The sequence below is a fragment of the Molothrus ater genome, chromosome Z, assembly GCF_012460135.2.
Source record: "Molothrus ater isolate BHLD 08-10-18 breed brown headed cowbird chromosome Z, BPBGC_Mater_1.1, whole genome shotgun sequence".
Lineage (NCBI taxonomy): Eukaryota > Metazoa > Chordata > Aves > Passeriformes > Icteridae > Molothrus > Molothrus ater.
The window spans coordinates 1,211,402-1,229,509 of NC_050511.2; the positions used below are offsets into that span (position 1 = coordinate 1,211,402).

Genomic DNA, 18,108 nt, shown 5'->3' on the forward strand with positions numbered 1-18,108 from the left:
CCTCTACAAACCACCTAGATCCATCAGTCTGAAATTTAGAGATAAATTTTAAGCTTTATAACCCAACTGATTTTGAGATAATTGGGTATTCCCCCCATTGCTATGTGTGAATAAAATGTGTTCCATCTTTTCCATGGAGTCTTTGATGGGTTGTTCAGTTACAGGTCTGGCTGTTTCACAGAGAGAGCAGAGCAAGGATCTTCTACTCATTAACATCCGCAGGTTTTAGGGCATGAGGCTATGATTGTTTCAGGACACTTGCCTAGCTCCAGCCCAGCTGGTGTGGCCTTTCTCTTCATAACTTTGTAGGATATGTCCGTGGTCAGCCAAAACAAGATATGGAAAGCCACATGGAAAGGAGAGGATGAAAAATCCACCATATTTGCGTTAATGTTTTGTCCAAGTCTTGTGTCATTACTTTGTCTGAGCTGGTTTGTCTGTTTGCAGAATGAGGAGAGGTGGGACAGCATGGCCTGGAAAACCTTGTTTTATTAATCCATCTTCCTCATTTTTCAATGTTATTACAAGTCAGGTCAGCAGAAGAGGATTCTGCATGTTTGCACTTTGTGTCTTCTTTATACAGATTGCCATAAATGTCCTGAACCTTTGTGAAACAGCTGCAAAACAACCTGGAACAGAGAGGACAGAGATAGGAAAAAACCAATAATCAAGCAATATAAATGGTCTGATCTTTAGTTTTAAACCTGGGTTTGTCCTGGGCTGAGCTGCTTTACCCATTCCTCTGGGCAGTGTGAGGTTTTGCATCAACGTGCAGAAGTTGCCAGACCCTTTGTGTTTGCTGCTGGGCTGGATGGGACTGCTGCGAAGGCAATGAGCTGTATAATTTATGTTGGAATGTCAGCATCAGAACAGGCATAAAATTACAACTGATTTGCACAGGCAGAGGAGCAAGATCTTGGGTTTCCTGGACTGTCACAGCCATCTCTCGGTGAGGCTGCTCTTGGGGACACCTGGAAAGTTTTACTTGCTGGAGTGAGGCTGGGTCATTGTCTCAGTTTCGGAAGTCAGCAAAAAACATGTTGTCCTTGTTCTTGGAAGGATGGGTTGGTCTTTTTCTTCCCAGACAGATCTTTTGTGTCCAGACTTTTGTAGCTTGGGAGAGATATCTGGCTCGACCTGCACTGGGGACATCTGCTAAGGCACCTCAGAGCACTGTGTCCTGGTTTAGGGAGATCTGAACAGGACAGGGAGATCTGATCTAGGACACACTGCCAAAGGGAGATATTACACTGGGAAATGAGGGAGCAGCACACTCCAATTGCATTTTGTGTTCAGATCACCTCCAAAAAGGGATGCTGGGATGTGCTTGACAGGCTGGGCTTGTCCCCAAGTTCCTCTCCAGCTCTCCTGGAGCCCCTGCCAGTGCCTAAATGGCCTCCAGGAGAGCTGCACAGGGACTGGGGACAAGGCCTGCAGGGACAGCACCCAGGCAATGGCTCCCACTGCCAGAGGGAATATTAGACTGACAGAGGGAATATTAGATGGGATAATTAGATGCGATATTGGGAATTAGGAATTGCTGGCTGGGAGGGTGGGCAGGCCCTGGCCCAGGGTGCCCAGAGCAGCTGTGGCTGCCCCTGGATCCCTGGCAGTGTCCCAGGCCATGTGGCACTGGGCTTGGAGCAGCCTGGGATAGTGGAAGGTGTTTCTAGAGATGTGTCCAGTGGCAGGGGGTTGGAATGAGCTGGAGTTTAAGCTCCCAAACCAAACCATTTTGGGATTCTATGGCGCTCTGATTTTATGGTAATTGGTGAAACAGTGCTCAGTTGCTGCTGCTTGTGAGGCTGGGGCAGCCCTGGGTGGGGGTTGAGGAGGGTTATAAAGCATTCCCCATGCCGGTCCCATTGTTCCTCAGAGAACAGCCTGACCTTTGTGGGGACCTAACCCTTGGGGCTGAATGCAGTGGCTGTGAAAAAGTGACCCCAAGGAAACCTGGGGGAGGGGTGCCAGGCAGCTCGGGCACAGTTGTGCAGCTTCAGCCCTGCCTGGCACAGATTTGGGATGTGTCTGCTCTGCCAGGCCTAAATTCCTTAGAGACATAAAAAAGATTCTAAATTCATTGGAAACTTTAAAAAAAAATACCCCCTTCTCTTTGTTTTCTCACTTGTGTAACACACAGCTGAGCTCCCAGTGAGGGGAGGCATGCAGGGACGCATCTTGGTGTGCCAGCAGGTGTGACCCCTCAAGGTGTGGAGCAGCAGGAGCGATGCATTTGGGAGCTAACATTTACTGTGTGAAGGGCCAGACACCTGAAGAGGATGCCCACGGGTGTGAAAGAGCTGCAGTCTGCTTCTCCTCTCTTGTGAACTTCTATTCTTCTCCCTTTTCCTTTAGAGGCCAGCTCCTGCTTGTCCTTGCAGGAGACTCACCCTGCAAGAGGCACCAGCCCTTGTGCTGCAGCTGTGTCCACGGGGTAGCAGCCAAAAAATGAGTTCCAGATATCTGGAATGACTTCTGGTGTTAGTTCCCCCCACACACTCTGCAGAGGGTGGAAGGGAGCCCCACAGGAACACATCAGAAAACAGCTCCAGCTCTGGGGTGCAGAATAATCAGGGGCCCTACAAGCACCAAATAGCTCTCTGCCAAATCCACCGAGGTAGTTTTCCTTGCAGACAGACATTGCTGAGCTTTCCATAGGGAAAGGTTAACTAAGTAATTTCATGCAAATCTTTCTCAGCTCAGAGGTATTTACTCTGTTTGCAAAGTCCTTCTGCTGCTGCTGGATTTGTGCCATCAATTTGTGTCAGGCACAGGCAGAGCACAATAAGAGGCTTCCCTTTAAATTCGATGGTGTGGCTGCAGGGAAAAGCTGGGAAAACTCAGTTAGTGATTAGATTTGGGTAAGTTTCCTTAGAAGTGTTCACCAATGGGTTTGTTAGTGAAGTCAGGCAAAGGTGAAGCATTTCAGGCAAAATATAAATTACATTTAATGGAGAAAAAAGAAATTGATGGAAGAAATCAAAGGAAGAGAGGGAGGTTGAACTTGTCCTGACTAACCTGGCACAACAGCAATGGTCTTTCCAGAGTCCACTGTGCTCACTGCTACAACCATAGAAAGTAACACCAAATCCTGATTTTCCCCAGCCAAAAGCAGTAGTGGTATTGCCATGTCTGAAAGAAAGCAGCATGGGAAGGGAAGGTTAATGGTTTTGGTGGAGCTCCCTGCTGAATGTGGCTTATGGTCACTGTGGGGAAGGGCCAGCCAGAACATCTCTCTACTGCAAAGCGGAGAAGGATTTTGGTTTTCTGACATTCACTCTGCTGAAAAAAATATGATAGTACTGGTACTGTTCAAATAATATCCTCACTGCTGAGCTAAAACTGAAATAAACCTGTAACCACAGAAGGGTTTGAGTTGGAAGGGACCTTAAAGCCCATCCAGTGCTGTGGGCAGGGACACCTTCCACTGTCCCAGGCTGCTCCAAGCCCCATCCAGCCTGGCCTGGGACACTGCCAGGGATGCAGGGGCAGCCACAGCTGCTCTGGGCACCCTGGGCCAGGGCCTGCCCACCCTCCCAGCCAGCAATTCCTAATTGCCAAGAGCCCAAAATCTGTGCCTGCCCTCTGGCAGTGGGAGCCATTGCCTGGGTGCTGTCCCTGCAGGCCTTGTCCCCAGTCCCTGGGCAGCTCTGCTGGAGCCCCTGGAGGCCCTGGCAGGGGCTCTGAGGTGTCCCTGGAGCTTCTCTTGTGCAGCTCAACAGCCCCAGCTGTGCCAGGCTGGCTCCAGAGCAGAGGGGCTCCAGCCCTGGCAGCAGCTCCGTGTCCCCCCTCTCCTAGTGTTTTATGGGAGGCATCTCTACAGGGCAGTTGTAGATCCAGAGTGACTTTGCCCCATTCCTGAAGGCCCTCAGTGCTGGCAGCGTGGAGAGCACAGCTTGGCCTTGGCCACACAGAGGAGTTGGGAAGGAGGAGGAAGGAGGGTGCTGAACCTGGCTGAACGTCTCAGGGAGCTGCAGGGAGGAACAAGACCATCATAGCTGTTCTGGCAAGGAATGTCAAAGCTTTAGGTAGATTGCTCTGCACAGCTCCTGACAGGAGGGGACAGCCGGGGGGGTCGGGCTGTGCTCCCAGGGAACAGGGACAGGAGGAGAGGGAATGGCCTCAGGCTGGGACAGGGGAGGTTTAGGCTGGAAATTAGGGAGAATTTCATGGAAAGGGTTGTCTTGCCCTGGCACAGCTGCCCAGAGCAGTGGTGGAATCCCCATCCTTTGAGCCATGAGGATGTGGCACTTGGGGACAGGGGTCAGTGGTGGCCCTGGCAGTGCCGGGCACAAGTTCGAACTCAGTGTTCTTGGAGGGTCTTTCCAACCTAAATGGTTCTGTCATCAATAACAAGACTTCACTGATTTTTACAAAGCCCTTTATTTTTATCTCAAGGCTCATAAAAACTGTTACTCAAAACCAAAATGTTTAAAATTTTACATATATACAATATGAGAAATAAATTATGTTTTAAGTCATACAAAAACCACAATATACAAATAGGGCTTTGAAACTTCTCTAATATGGCATGGCAACAACTCACAGATACCAAAGGCTTCTGTTTTTGAAGTCTTTGCATAAAACCATGAAAAAATATCCCCAAATGTGCTTGCTTTGGTTGGAGTGAAGCTCTACAAAAACTGAAGAGATTTGCAGGCCTCAGAAAGACTTGCTAAGACTTCAGAACTCAGTGCACCACCTGGCAACACCATTTTTGAGATTGCCTTTCTGCATGCCAAAAGCTCAAGGGTTGTTATATCAATTTTCCTTCCAGAAAGTAAAAAAAAAAAAAAAAGAAAAAGAAATAAAAGCCAAAAGCAAGCAACCAAAACAAAACCTATTTCACCAACTGACAAGGCCCACTCTTCTGTAACAAAGAGGACAGCTGCAGAGTCTGTCCAACTCAAAGCCAAGCCAAGATCACCTGGGACCAGGGAATGCAACTGGGGTGTTGTGACAGTTGAGGGCAGGATGTTTGGCACTCAAAAATAAGGTCTTAATTATGCATTGGTGCTACAACAGCTTCTGAGCAGAGGTGAACCTTCTGTTCTCAGAGGTTAAAAGGAGTGGTGCAAAGCTCTCCCGAAGCAGCACGGTGCACTGCCTTCCTCCATCCCTGTGGTCAGAACAAGGGCAGATCCTCTTTGCCCCTTAAAAAGGGATCCCCACATGGGACGGGGCAGCCCCGCTGCAGACACTGACCAGGCATGGAGGAGCAGCTGCCACCACCACCACCACCTGCACCATGTCCTGCCCCAGGCACAGGGAGGACAGAGCTCTGCCTCCTTCTGAGGCCATATGTCAGGAAAATAGACATTTCAGTATCAGAACGGATTATTTTTAAGGCAAGCAAAGGACAACTTGAAGTTAAGTGGCATTGTGCTTATCCCCAGCCCTTCCCTGGACAACCCCACACACCTGACCTGTGCTGGTCTCACCTTCCCAGAGCCCACAGTGCTACAGGACCATGGTAACCCCTACCCTAGGTGCTAATTTGTTCTTGGCAGCTCTGTCACCCACAGTCTGATGGGCAGTTAGCGTGGTTATTTGTCTTCTCAACTCCACTGGCAGGCAGACCAGAAGATCATTGCTGAGGTCTCAGTCTGTGAAGATCTCATCCATAGTCCTGGTTAATGGGAGCAGGGAAGGGAAAATGCGGTGTGTAACAGATCAAGGTAAGGTTAAATGCACAAACCAGGCTTCTCAGGAAAGGGAAAATGGAGTTTTAGTTATTTTAGGTCTAGGACCATGGTTCATCAATTGCTCCTCAGTTTCTTGCATGCAATCCAAGATGTTTTGTCCTGAAGAGCCAGTTTCTTTAAGTGCTACCAAGCCAGGTTTCTCCCAGAGCATCTTGCCACCTGTGTGGTCTTCATGCATCTAGGTTGCTTGGTTGTGAGTCTTTAGGGGAGCCTTCAGAGCAGATTTGAGACAGACCTGGGGAAAACAGACAGCAGAAAAGACACCTAGTTAAATGCAGAAGTTAAGAGGAGTAATGAAGGATTGCTGAGAACTCATGGAACGCCAAGAACAGGTTTGGACAGCACAGGCTGGTGTTTTATTCTGCCAAAGCTGCACTTTGCCCAGTAGCTACTCAGGGAGAGACTGCAGCAGACATTATGCAGGCTGCAAGCAGAAATTACAGGGCTTGAGCTAGACCCTGCCTGTGCAGCTCCATTTGGGATGGACAGATGTTTGCAGGCTCAATCTCTAAGGAGGGAACTATAGTATTGCACTGACTTGGCAGAAACAGCTGAACAGCAAGTAATCACTCATGATTTCTGGAAGGAAGGATCATTTCCTAGAAAAAACGGTGTGCTGGAGCTGAGCTCAGCTCCTCTGCCTCGTGCACAAGCTGTACTGCACGAGAAAGGAGGAAGGGCACATCTGCCAGCAATTCAGTTTTATGGGGGTTACCAAGTAGCATATCAAAACAGCCTTTTATTGTACCTGCAGGAATGTTTACTCGATCTTTCGAGACTTGTGGCAGAGCAACAAGTTCTTGCACAGGGGTTTCATTCACAGAATTGTTTGCTACCGTGCATAGCACAGCTTGCTGGTTTCTGCCAAACCTGGAATGGGACCAGCTCACATTTCTGAGCTGAGTTCTGCTGCCCAGGAAGGCTGTGCTAAGCTTGACTTCCACGCAGCTCTGCTAGCCCTAACAAGCACTTTGGCCTCTGGATTAGAAGGAACAAAGCTCCAAGTCTACAAAATGAAATTTAAGAGAGGGCAAAAGGCTGGGCTAATTCCAAATGAAAGTATCATTTAGTCAAATGAACAGGAATTCATTCAAAACATGACCAGAGGCATCCAAGGCAATCAGGTTGTCACTGCTGGGACCAGACTTTCTGGAAGTCATGCTCTGAGGACTGTTCTGTGTGTCTGGGACGTGCCCCAGAGGTTAAACAAGCCTGAGCTGCTTTGGCAGTGGCACTCTCCTGAACCAGAGGAGATCAGCAGGCCTGGAGATGAAGCTGCAGGACTCAGGGCTGTAAAACCATGTCAACTCCTCACCTGAATCTTCCTCATGTAGCTGAGCTCAAAGTTTAACCAAGTGATTTCTTGGCAGCTCAAGGTCTTCCACCAGACTTTGAGGAAATGCCCTGCACTTCTCCCAGCTTCCCCCTGTTTTACAGGGCACTTAATAAATGACTCTTAGTTACCTTTCCACTAGTGCACAGATCTGGGGCTTTGGTGGCACCTGACTTTAGCACCTACCACAATTAGGAGCAAGGACTGTGATACACCTGTTTGGCTATAAAGATGTAAAGGCATAAGATGACAATCCAAGGTGAGAAGGGAGAATAATATCACCTACTTAGCAATAGCAGGTGATATTAAAAAATTAAATCTGATAGCTGTGAATCTTAGGCTAGGATTTCTTATCTTTTTTAAAAGAAAAAGAGGTATCAGGAGCTAAAAACACAATGAGAAGGTTCCAGTCATCCCAGCCAAGCCACATGCATCATACAGAATTTCTGTTGACTGATTTCCATACCTTTTCTGCCATTCCTCTGTGCACTTCACAAACCAGAGCTCTTTGCCAGGAGATATACTGGTTAACTGTGAGTCCTCCACACAGAAGGCAAACCTAGGAGGAGGAGGAGGAGGAGGACACAGAAGTCAAGGTACTTGCTGTCTCATGATTAACAATTAGCAGGTAATACGGACTGCAGCTTATTCTAGGACAAGTTGTTTGATTGAACAGAACATCTTGATACACCATCAGCCCCTTGAGTTGCTGTTTTATTTCCTACTTCAGTATTTTAACTGGGGATCTTTGCTTCTACTACCCCTATGTTTCATAGAAGCCAGGATGCAGAATACCTTACAGATGACAGGTGATGCTTATTTAAAGCACTGAGAAACATGTTAAAATCATCAATGGGAAATCATCAATGTCAACTGCTGCTCTTTGACAGATCTGGGTTACCTTCAGAACAACATTAACAGAAGGCGTGGGAGCGCCGTGCTACATGCTTGGGAGCTTTAACAATTTTTGGATGCTCAGGTAACTTTCCATTTGCAGAGAATCATAAAATCAGAGAATGGTTTGGGTGGGATGAGACGTTAAAAATCATCCCTGCCATGGTAGAGAACCTTCCACTAAAATTTATGGTCAATTCTATGATCCAGGGGTATGGGTTTGGTTTAGAAAGGCCCTTAAAAAATCACCTAGTTCCAACCCCCCTGCCAGATCCCATTGCTCCAGAAGGAGCAATGCAGAGCTTGAGGGGTTGGTGTCACCATGTTATTGGTTGCAGTTTTAGGCCCTGCTGGTTGTACCTATTCAGCACATTGAGCCTGTAAATAATAGCCATGACCATCCATCTTTCAGTACTTTTGGTGCTCAGTACTTTAACACTTCAGGTACAATCTAAACCACCTTGAAGCATGTTAATTTAGTCCCCAGTGGACCCCACACTATCAAAATAAAGCTCCAAATCTGCTCTGTGGTGACTAGTTTTGCTTAAAGCCTGTTTGCAGCCTCGTGCTGGACAGTAACCTGCTCTGCTACACCACGAGGGAGCAATAGCTGGTGACACCAAAAAGGAAGGCAGCCCAGGATACCAACTACATTCAAAACACTGGGTTTTTTCCCTGGGCTCTGGGTTGAAGTTTCAGGTCAGTTCACATGCAGCCTAGCACAACTCTTACCTCTGTTGTGTTTCCCCAGATTTCACACGTATTCGTCTGATGTGGAGCTCCTGGGAGGAATTCACAGGCCTGTACCAGTAGCTCCTCAGCTCTTTCCACAGATCATACCACGACTGAGACGTCCCCTCCCAGGTGAGCTTTATTTTCAGAAGTTCACCCATGTCCTCCTCAGTATAGACCAGGAAGGTGTTGGTAGCGTTTAGGCCAATTAGATCAAGCCTGGAAGAGAGGCAGAGACTTGGCATTTTTAACTTATGGAAGCATGCCAGGTGCTCCTTTGTTCCATGCCAGGAGTTTAACAGAGCCCCTGCAGCTTATCAAGTGCTGCACATTCAACTGTCACCAGTTAATTACTGATTGCACTGACAGGAGCTCAGATAGCTGGCTCCACACAACGCAGTGCGTGCTTAGCTTGGTCATCCTTCTGTAGCTCAAAGGTGGGGTTTGTGCCTGCTCTTTCCTTTGGGAGAGGCTAAGTGAGGTCAGCAGTGCCTCCAGAGACATTTCAGACTATGTCCAAATGGTGGAGGGCAAAAACAAACCAACCAACCATAAAAAAAAAAAAATCACACACAAAAAAGTAATGAGCCATGAAGGCTAACATGGGACTGGGCACATTAAAGTGTTCTCAATTCATCCAATAATAAATTGTAATTAAGCTACTGAGTGAAAAGCTTTTTGGAAAGGTGATGAAGTGAGGCTGCTAGGCTGGGATGCAACACCAGTGTTAGCAGAAGAAAAAGAATTCTGCCATCCTGTGTAGTCCCTGTGGCCTTCATACATAGGTAAAAATACAAAGGACAGATTACTTACATTTCTAAAGAGAGGGGCTCAGAGTCTCCATTGGTGCCATGGAGGGTGACAGAGAAGGTGGGGTCAACCTCTCCCAAGCCCTTATAGCTGAAGACGTGCATTTTCATCTGGTAGTGGTAGACTGGAGAGAGAGGGGAGAGCAGAGATGGAACCAGCTGTGCTGAAAGAGACATTGCTCAGCACTGCTCTGTGTGAAATAGTGTTGGCTAGCAAAGACCAGACCCTTCATTTAGTGAGAGAGCTCTGATCACCTTTTCCTGCCCTTACTGATTACAAATTTGAGCTTCACACAACAGCAGCAGCAGGCCCACCCTGGGGACAGCTCCCCAAACCTTACATTGCTCTGAGGCTGAGTTTTGCAAGCACAGCAGGTAACTGCAGCCCTGCTCAAAAGGCAGAGTGTTGTTGTGGGTGGATTCCACGGGGAGGAAGGAGTACAGTGATGGCACAGCACAGCAGTGCAGCCGGGTGCCAGCAGAACAGCAGCTGGAGTGCCCAGCTTTGGGGCAATGCTGCTCCTCCACCTCTGCCTCCTTCCCCACACCGACTCAGGGAGGCTGCTCCCACAGTGCTCCTGCTGGGAGGGGAAGCCTACAAGCCTACCTTTGAAGGGCATGTCAGCCCTGGTTTTCAGGTACATCTTGCTGTTCCTCTTGTGCCGGATGCGGCGCGCGTTGTAGCCGATGCCGTTGCAGCGGTTCTTGCGGCAGCTCAGGCAGATGCCCTTCTTGAAGCGACTGGAGTCGGTGCACTGGAACGCGAAGCTCTGCTTGTCCTGGTTCACCAGGGAGTCCACAAAGAGGTGCACAGACCGCTCGTGCTCGCATTTGACAACTTCACCAATTGCTGGAGAGGCAGAGTTGCAAGGGACACACTTGGCTTAAGCAGCCCATAAGATAAAGTGAGCTGTGCCTTTCTGCAGCCCAGCAGAGCAGGGACAAACTCAAACAGTTTTCCAACAGCTGCGATTCAGGAGGTTAGTGGGAGATGCTCACTTAGTCCCTCCCATGAAGAGCTTTAAGAGGGTCCTAGTCCCAGCATAAGACCACAGATTATGATCATGTGTTGGAGTGAGAATGTGCTTCATTGTTAAAAGCATTTATAGTTTCTAGCGACTATCTCCAGAAGTACAGTTTAGAAGGAAAAAATGGTTTTCTTTCCATCAACCCAAGTCTATTTGTGAGAAGTCTACACTGACCAGAGGCAAAAGATTAAAGAGAACTTACTCCCATAGGCAATGGCTCCCAAGACATCACTTAGGCCACAGCCAGGCTGGAAGTCTCCCCCGTTGGGGTAGATATCAAGGTGGCCCACAGGCATCTGGATCCCAATGCTAACACCCAGTGTTTCCCTGGTGTAGGTGTGAAGGACATCCACAAAGTTGGCATCATCGGGGGAGAGGCGCCTGCTGGGGTCCACTCCTTCAAACATGGGGCCAGCAGGATCCAATCCTGGAGTCAGAGACAGAACACAAGGGGCCAGGTAAGAAATTGGGCTATTTCATACAGAATATAGCCAGAAGCCTGCTGCTGGCAGGTCTCCTCACCACCTGATACACAGACAGTCCCAGCCTCATTCCTGGTATTGTCCCTCAAGATGTCTTCACCATGGGCTCACTGAGGGGACAAATAAAGATGCCCCTCTCCACTTTTGGGGCAGCACAACTCAATAGCAGCACCATGATCAGATTGCCTGTTGGAAGCTAAGAGCTTTCACCAGGTGATGGTGAAGAGATGATTCAAGAGGCAGCTCCAAACACCAGAAGAGGTTTAACACCCCAGGAACAGCTGGCTCGGTGACATTTAGTCTGTTTTCAGACTGCACATATGGAGGGACTAACACAATTGAAGCAGCAGCCAAGAAATACCTGCATTGAGATCCCATGGTGGGTTTGGGATGCTCTGTTAACTCCTGAGCCTCACTCTCAACCAGAAGCTGCACTCCAGAGCATTTCTACAACTTGACCATTAGGTGATTTTTTTCCCCTGATTAATTAAATACAGACATTTATTGCTAGGCTATATGGAATTATCACTGCCAGTGTCACATGTAAATCCTTAATGCAACTCCTTGTACTATGCCCTAAGTCCTCACATGTTGAAATCAGCTTTCCTCTGGAGCTGGAAGCAAACTCTTCAGATATTTCCAGAATGAGGGTTTACAGTTGATTTTTTTTTTTTTTTTTAATCAGACATCCTCTGGGACAAACAGCATCCAATAGCTCTCACCTCCATTAGTTTATGAGCTGTAATTACAAAAACACTATCACTGAGAGGAATAGCATTTGGATAGTAAGAGCTTGAGCTGGACTTGTTTTGAACCCACATTTAAATTCAAACAAACCCAGGACCAGTTTGTCCCGGGTAAAGTTTTTACATTGAAGCCTTGCTATAATTGATGTGAGGAGGCCTGTGCTTTCCACTGCTGCCACAAGCAGAAAACTTGTCATTTCTGGAAGAATAACACCAAAACAACATTGTAGCAACACAGGAAACGAGCCTCTTCGGGGAAACTCACTGCCAGGAAGAACAGGGGAGAGACTGCTTGAAAAAGTGCTTAAAAAGCCACTTGCCTGTAATTCTGCCTATAGTGCCATGGACGTGGTTGCCAGCAAAGCCAGCGACGTGGGCACCCAGGCTGTACCCAATCAGGTGGACATTCTCGAGCTTGAAGAGGGGGTTCTCCTGCAAGGAAAAGAAAATATGAGAGTTTGATCCCCTCTCTTTCATGGCATCTGGTGCTGCTTCTGTCTGCAGGAATATAAAGTCCAGTTCCAAAAAGGGATTGGTGGGAGGGGGCAGATAAGCACGCTTCGTTTTGTATTTCATCAAGACAAGCAGAACGGTCTGGATGGCACTCGTGGTTTACCCATGTTCCAGCCCCAGTTATGATATCCTTTATCACCAAGAAGAAAACTTTCCCCTGGGAGCTGCCAGCAGACTCAGCCATCGCCTCAGGTGCCAAGTGCAGCACCATGGACCTCTCCTCCTTCCCTGCCTCCTGCCAGGCCAGTGCTGGCTCTGAACGCCCGAGCCCACATTGCTCAGGCAGCACTCCCAAATCTGAGCTGCCCTTCAGCACCACTGACCCGAGCACGCCTCACCCGAGGCAGTATCTCCAGGGAGGCAGGGCAGCAGCACTGCAGCTATGAGCCATCACCTGGCCAAGCCCTGGGCTGGGTGTTACAGCACAGCCTGCCCTGCTGGTGAGCGCTCAGCAGCCTTGTGCAACAGTCCCTCAACGTGAGAGCATTACAACAGAGGCTGCTCTCAGCTTGCACTACCTGTAACCAGTCAAGCAACCTCGCTATGGTTTTTCCAACAATCTGCGTGTTGTTCACGGCATCGGTGTAGAGCTGGTGGGCAAGAGGGAGCCAGTCCACCACGACCACGTTGGCATCCTTCTCCCTCTCCTGCAGAGCGGACACCAAGCTGTCAAGCCAGGTTTCGAACATGCCACTCATCTAGAAAGAGATTCAGGTGTCAGTTTCCAGCTCGCAGGACCAAGATGACACATCCACAGTCAAGTTATTTGCATGTCATTTACATTCGCTGCTCCAGCTGCATGCTGCTCCTCTGCAGGCCCCACTACCTCTCAGCGATGCAGTAAGAGCATGCATGCAACGGAGTAAGAAAAACAGGTTTTGAGAGACTCTGGCTGTAATTATCCACTTGCCTTCTAGGGCAGGAGGAAGAGGCATTTGTTACGTGCCACCTTATCTCACTTTTTCTCAAGAAATTCTGATGGATTGCAAAATTATTCACCAGACCTGGCAGCGCAGTTTGCATAAGCCCTGGCAGAGCTGATAAGCCCCCTGAGTGCCACACACTCAGCCTTACCAAATGCAGAATTAAAAACCTTGATAAAGTCTGCGTGCCCTCTTGTTTCTTTATCAAGGAGCGCACATAGCAGACTGGGCGCTCAGCTACGATTACAGAAGGGCTATACACGTGCCTGTCAAGTCAAGTGTCACATTCACAGTGGTCACTCAGTTGGATTTTAGTCCCATGTTCACATTATACAGCTAGGAAGTGATCTTGAGCAGTTATGAATGAGTTGGGTGATTTCAGAGTTTCTAAGCCTGACCCCGAACACTTTGCTCCAGAGATCTCAATAGAGGTGCATCTTTTAAGAGACCATTGTGCTCAGAACATGAAAACTTTCCCAAATTCCTATATTCATAGAATTCTAAAACGGTTTGGGTAGGAAAGGACCTTAAAGATTTTCTAGTTTGAGCTCCCCTGCCATCAACAGAGACATCTTCCACTAGACCAGGTGGTTCAAAGTGCCACCCAGCCCAGCCCTGAACACCTTCAGGGATGAGTCAATCAAAGAAATTCCTGAAAATAATATTCTGGAGGCACAGCCCATTTGCAGGGCAGTTTGCTCTCTCTGAGTGGGCAGACTAAGCAGTGCCCAGGATTCCTCACGCTTACCGTCCAGCCGTGAATGATGAAGAAGGTTTTAGCTGTCACGTTGAACTTGCAGTCCTCCAAGCACTGCCGCTGGCCGATGGCGAGCGCACAGCCATCCTCACCGGCGTCCGGCGAGGAGCGGAGACCGAACTTCACCCGCGCCTTCTGCTCCGGCACCCGCTCCGCGCTGCCATCTGCGAGCCCGCGGGAGAGAGGGGTCAGCAAAGCGCCTCCGAACCCGCCTGCCCCGCCGGGGGACGCGCCCGCTCCGCGGCTCCCCCGCTCCCGCGTGGACCGCGCTCACCCACCTCCCGCCGCGGGCAGCGCCGCCTCCGCGGCCGCGATGCAGCAGGACACGGCGCTGCACAGCAGCAGGAAGAGCCTCCTCATGGCTCGGGAGGGAGGGAGGACGGACGGAGGGAGGGAGGACGGACGGACGAAGGCTGGAGCGGGGAAGGGATGAATGGATGGACACACGCTCGCACGGACGCGCGGCGGCGGCGGCGCCGCTTTAACAGTGGCACCATGGGGGCGGGGCCAGCGCCGCTCCTATTGGTCACGCCTTCCGTGACGTCACACATAGTATGAATGGGAGGCCACGCCCCGCGTGGGAGGGTCCCCGGGGGTCCCCAGGACTGGCACCCCGAGGGACACAGGGGACATGTGGGGGGGTTGGTGAGAGTCACAGGGGATCCCCAGCAGTGACACCCCGAGGGACACAGGGGACATTGGGTAGGAGCCACCGGGGGTCCCCAGCGCTGGCACCCCGAGGGACACAGGGGTCATTGGGTGGGAGCCACAGGGGATCCCCAGCAGTGACACCCCGAGGGACACAGAGGACATTGGATGGGAGTCACCGGGGGTTCCGAGTGCTGGCACCCCGAGGGACACAGAGGACATTGGGTGGGAGTCACCGGGGGTCCCCAGCGCTGGCACCCCGAGGGGCACAGGGGACATGCAGCCCGCGTGGGGAACTGGGGGTGTTTGGGAAGGGGGTCTCACTTGTGCTGACCCCTCATGCTGCAGTCCCACATTCCAGTGGGGTCTCTGCTTTCCATCTCCACCCGTGGGAACCCTCCAAATTTCCCCCCTTGGGCCCTCTGGACCTAACGGGCACAAGATGCTGCCTGAAGTGCATTGCCCAACTTGCAGCCCACCACCTTCTTCTATCGATATGCGTTATTGATATCATAAGTAATTTTGAACTCAAAAATGTACCATTTATTTCTACTTTTTTATTACTGGTTTATTTACCAATTGCTGATGTGTGACAAGTTATTTCACTTTATACTGCTGCTGGCTCACCACACTGTAAGAAGAGATCATGCTCTGGGGACACATGATTTTCCTGCTCTCTTCTTCATCCCCTTCCTCAGCACCGTGGCTCCTCTTTCTCTCCAAACTCACCGAAGAAAGCAAGGACAAAGCACCAGGGCAAAGGAAAAAGGTGCAGGCATACGATGGGCAAAGATGAGGAATGTGGTGTCCCACCCCTAAGGCGAAGGGAGCACCCAGGATTTGTAGATGTTCATGTCAAAAGGAAAGATAAAAGCCAGAGGATCTGCAAAAACTTTAAAGGTTTTATTAGAAAATTGCATGCTTGGCATGGAAATTGGTGTGTTTGTTCCTGGTTTTGTGGTAGAAATATGGTGGGAAGGGAAGGGAAGGGAAGGGAAGGGAAGGGAAGGGAAGGGAAGGGAAGGGAAGGGAAGGGAAGGGAAGGGAAGGGAAGGGAAGGGAAGGGAAGGGAAGGGAAGGGAAGGGAAGGGAAGGGAAGGGAAGGGAAGGGAAGGGAAGGGAAGGGAAGGGAAGGGAAGGGAAGGGAAGGGAAGGGAAGGGAAGGGAAGGGAAGGGAAGGGAAGGGAAGGGAAGGGAAGGGAAGGGAAGGGGATATCATGCAAAATCATGCACAGAAATTGCTTTAGCCCTTACCAATAGACACAAATGGAGAGAATTAATCAATTAATCTGACTTTCTGGCAGTGCTTTCTCAGGGTACTGAGTTTGTACTCCACATCTTTGTGAGCCTTCCTCAGCCCAAACACCTCCTGACTCTGTGTGGATTGGCAGATGGTCATTGTAGGTCACTTCCAACTGAAACACTCCTATTCTATTCTATTCTATTCTATTCTATTCTTTCCTCATAGCTCTCTTATATGTGACAGGTTGTGAATGGGGACTGATGCTCCTCTCCTCTTTGGGGATCACCCCTAGAACTTCTTCACTTCTCACTTTGCAGGATGAATACATGTTCTGGGATCTGCCCAAGCATACCCTGTTTCCAGAGGCTGGAGATGATGCTCATGTTCCTCAGGGAGCGTGGGATTGAGCAAAATGTCCTGAGGATGAAGCTTCTCCTCTGCAGCTGTGTGGTCCTTCTTGAGGAGCAGCATCCTGCCAGCACTGACCTAAAACAAAAAGGACCTAAATTTCTCAGCTGCTGTCCACTACTGGACTTACTCCTGCAGGAAATGATTCAGCCAAGCCTCGTCACCAAACGCCTCATCACTTAAAAAATTCCTGGTGCCAACAAACCCCTTCCAGACAGCTGACCACCACGACATTATCGTGGTTTAACTACAAGGTCTTCTCATTCTCCTTCTATTGTACAGCTCCTGCTTTTGTCTGTGCAACTCCAGGCTCTGGGAGGGGAGTCTTGCTCTTTGCCTCTGGCTTCCAAGAATGACAGTAGCAGTGAGAATAGCTTAGCAGCAGCAAGGAAAAAAAGTCAAAATAATTCCTGGCTGCTTCGGCTGAAGGGTGATGATCATCTGGGGAGATGCTCAGGGTCTGTTGTGATGGGCATTGTATCAACTCACAGAGTGTGGCTCGGCACTGACCTCTCTGTAACCCTCGTGGCCTGGGGGGAAGGAGGCTCCCACCCAGAGCTGCTTGGAAAATAACAGTTCGTTAAGCCAAATAATTCTAAGGGAAAATTCCTAGTTTTGATTAGTTTTTCACTGGAAAAGATCTCATGGTTCCCAGATGGAATTTCTGGATGTTGTAGTAAGTAATAAATAATAAACCAGGGTGAAATGAGAGTAATCCACTTTAAAAGACGGACGGAAGCTCAAGAGTTCCTCAAAAAAGGAAGCTCCAGAGTTACAGCACTTGTAGGGATGTTGGAGGCTTTACCTCAGCGGCTGGTGTGAGGGGGCAATGCCCGAGGAGATAGTGGCTGTCCTTGGAGGTGCCCTTCTGGCTCTCTTCCTCTCTCCCTGGCTCCATTCCTACGTGATTTCCTAAAGATCTCAGTTCAGTCCAAAAGCAGAAGAGGAATGATCATGAGTGTTTTCATAGGAAATAGAAAAATGTTTCCACTCAGCTGTAGTCACAAGCTCTTTGAAGGTGGCTGCTGGGTGGCTGAGTCTGGTTTCTTCTTCAGCACCAGACATGGTGAGTCAGAGCACAGTCCTGAAATGTGGAGGTAGAAGGTACATGAGAGGAATCAAGCTTCTTTTAGTAGCAAAAAACTAAAATCAGTATGGGATGTAAATTAGGATGCCCAAATATTTAAAGGTCTGAAGTCTGCTGGTGCTCTCAGGGAAGGACTAGACAGGTTTTACAGCAGCAGCATTTAATTTGAGAGGTTTCCACACCCATGTATCCATCAAGGAGACACTTTCAATGCTGTTTCTATACAAGAAGAACATCTCAAACTTGGGTTATGGTCAGTGTCTTCTGCAGGAGCTCAGCATCCCTAACAGAAAGACTTTCAAGGAGACTGAAGTCAGAAGACTTCTGCAAAATAATTGTCATTATTCTTTTTCCTCTTTTTCCCTGTCTTTAAAATTAGCATGTAGACACCTGCTTTCCTTGCAGAAATGAACCCATTAAAGAGCTGAGCGTGAAAGGAAAGGAGAAAACCTTTCATCATCACACGTCCTCTTTAAAAACCTGTAGAGATAGAGTAATTCTGGTGTGAGTGGTGCTGGAGATAACAAGGAAAACTCACAGCAGCCTTTTGCATGAACAGTGCTGCCAACATTGCATCCCTCATCCTCCCATGGATGGCCTGCAGTGGAAACACAGCAAAGAGAAAGTTTTGCAGCCCAGGACAGAGTACCACTGCTGATATGAGTGGCTGCAGAGGGATTTGTACAGTATTCCCATAGCTAAGATTGCAGCCTGTTGTGTTCACATTGCTGGGAAGGTACAAGTGGAACATTTGGCCACTCCTGTCAGGGAAAAATTGTGACTCCTGGGCTTGTGAAGTG

The 18,108-nt window shown here is 49.2% G+C and overlaps 1 protein-coding gene across 1 annotated transcript; it reads right to left on the reverse strand.

Moving 5' to 3' along the window:
- Positions 1-4,364: 4,364 nt before the first annotated feature.
- LIPG (lipase G, endothelial type) lies at positions 4,365-14,282 on the reverse strand. Its single transcript, XM_036403997.1, has 10 exons — positions 14,201-14,282; positions 13,914-14,086; positions 12,761-12,940; positions 12,050-12,161; positions 10,704-10,928; positions 10,081-10,323; positions 9,478-9,598; positions 8,665-8,883; positions 7,505-7,597; positions 4,365-5,940 (listed from the first exon to the last, which is right to left on the reverse strand). Exons 1-10 carry the CDS (start codon positions 14,280-14,282, stop codon positions 5,919-5,921), a joined length of 1,470 nt encoding a protein of 489 aa, XP_036259890.1. The 3' UTR covers positions 4,365-5,918.
- Positions 14,283-18,108: the final 3,826 nt, after the last annotated feature.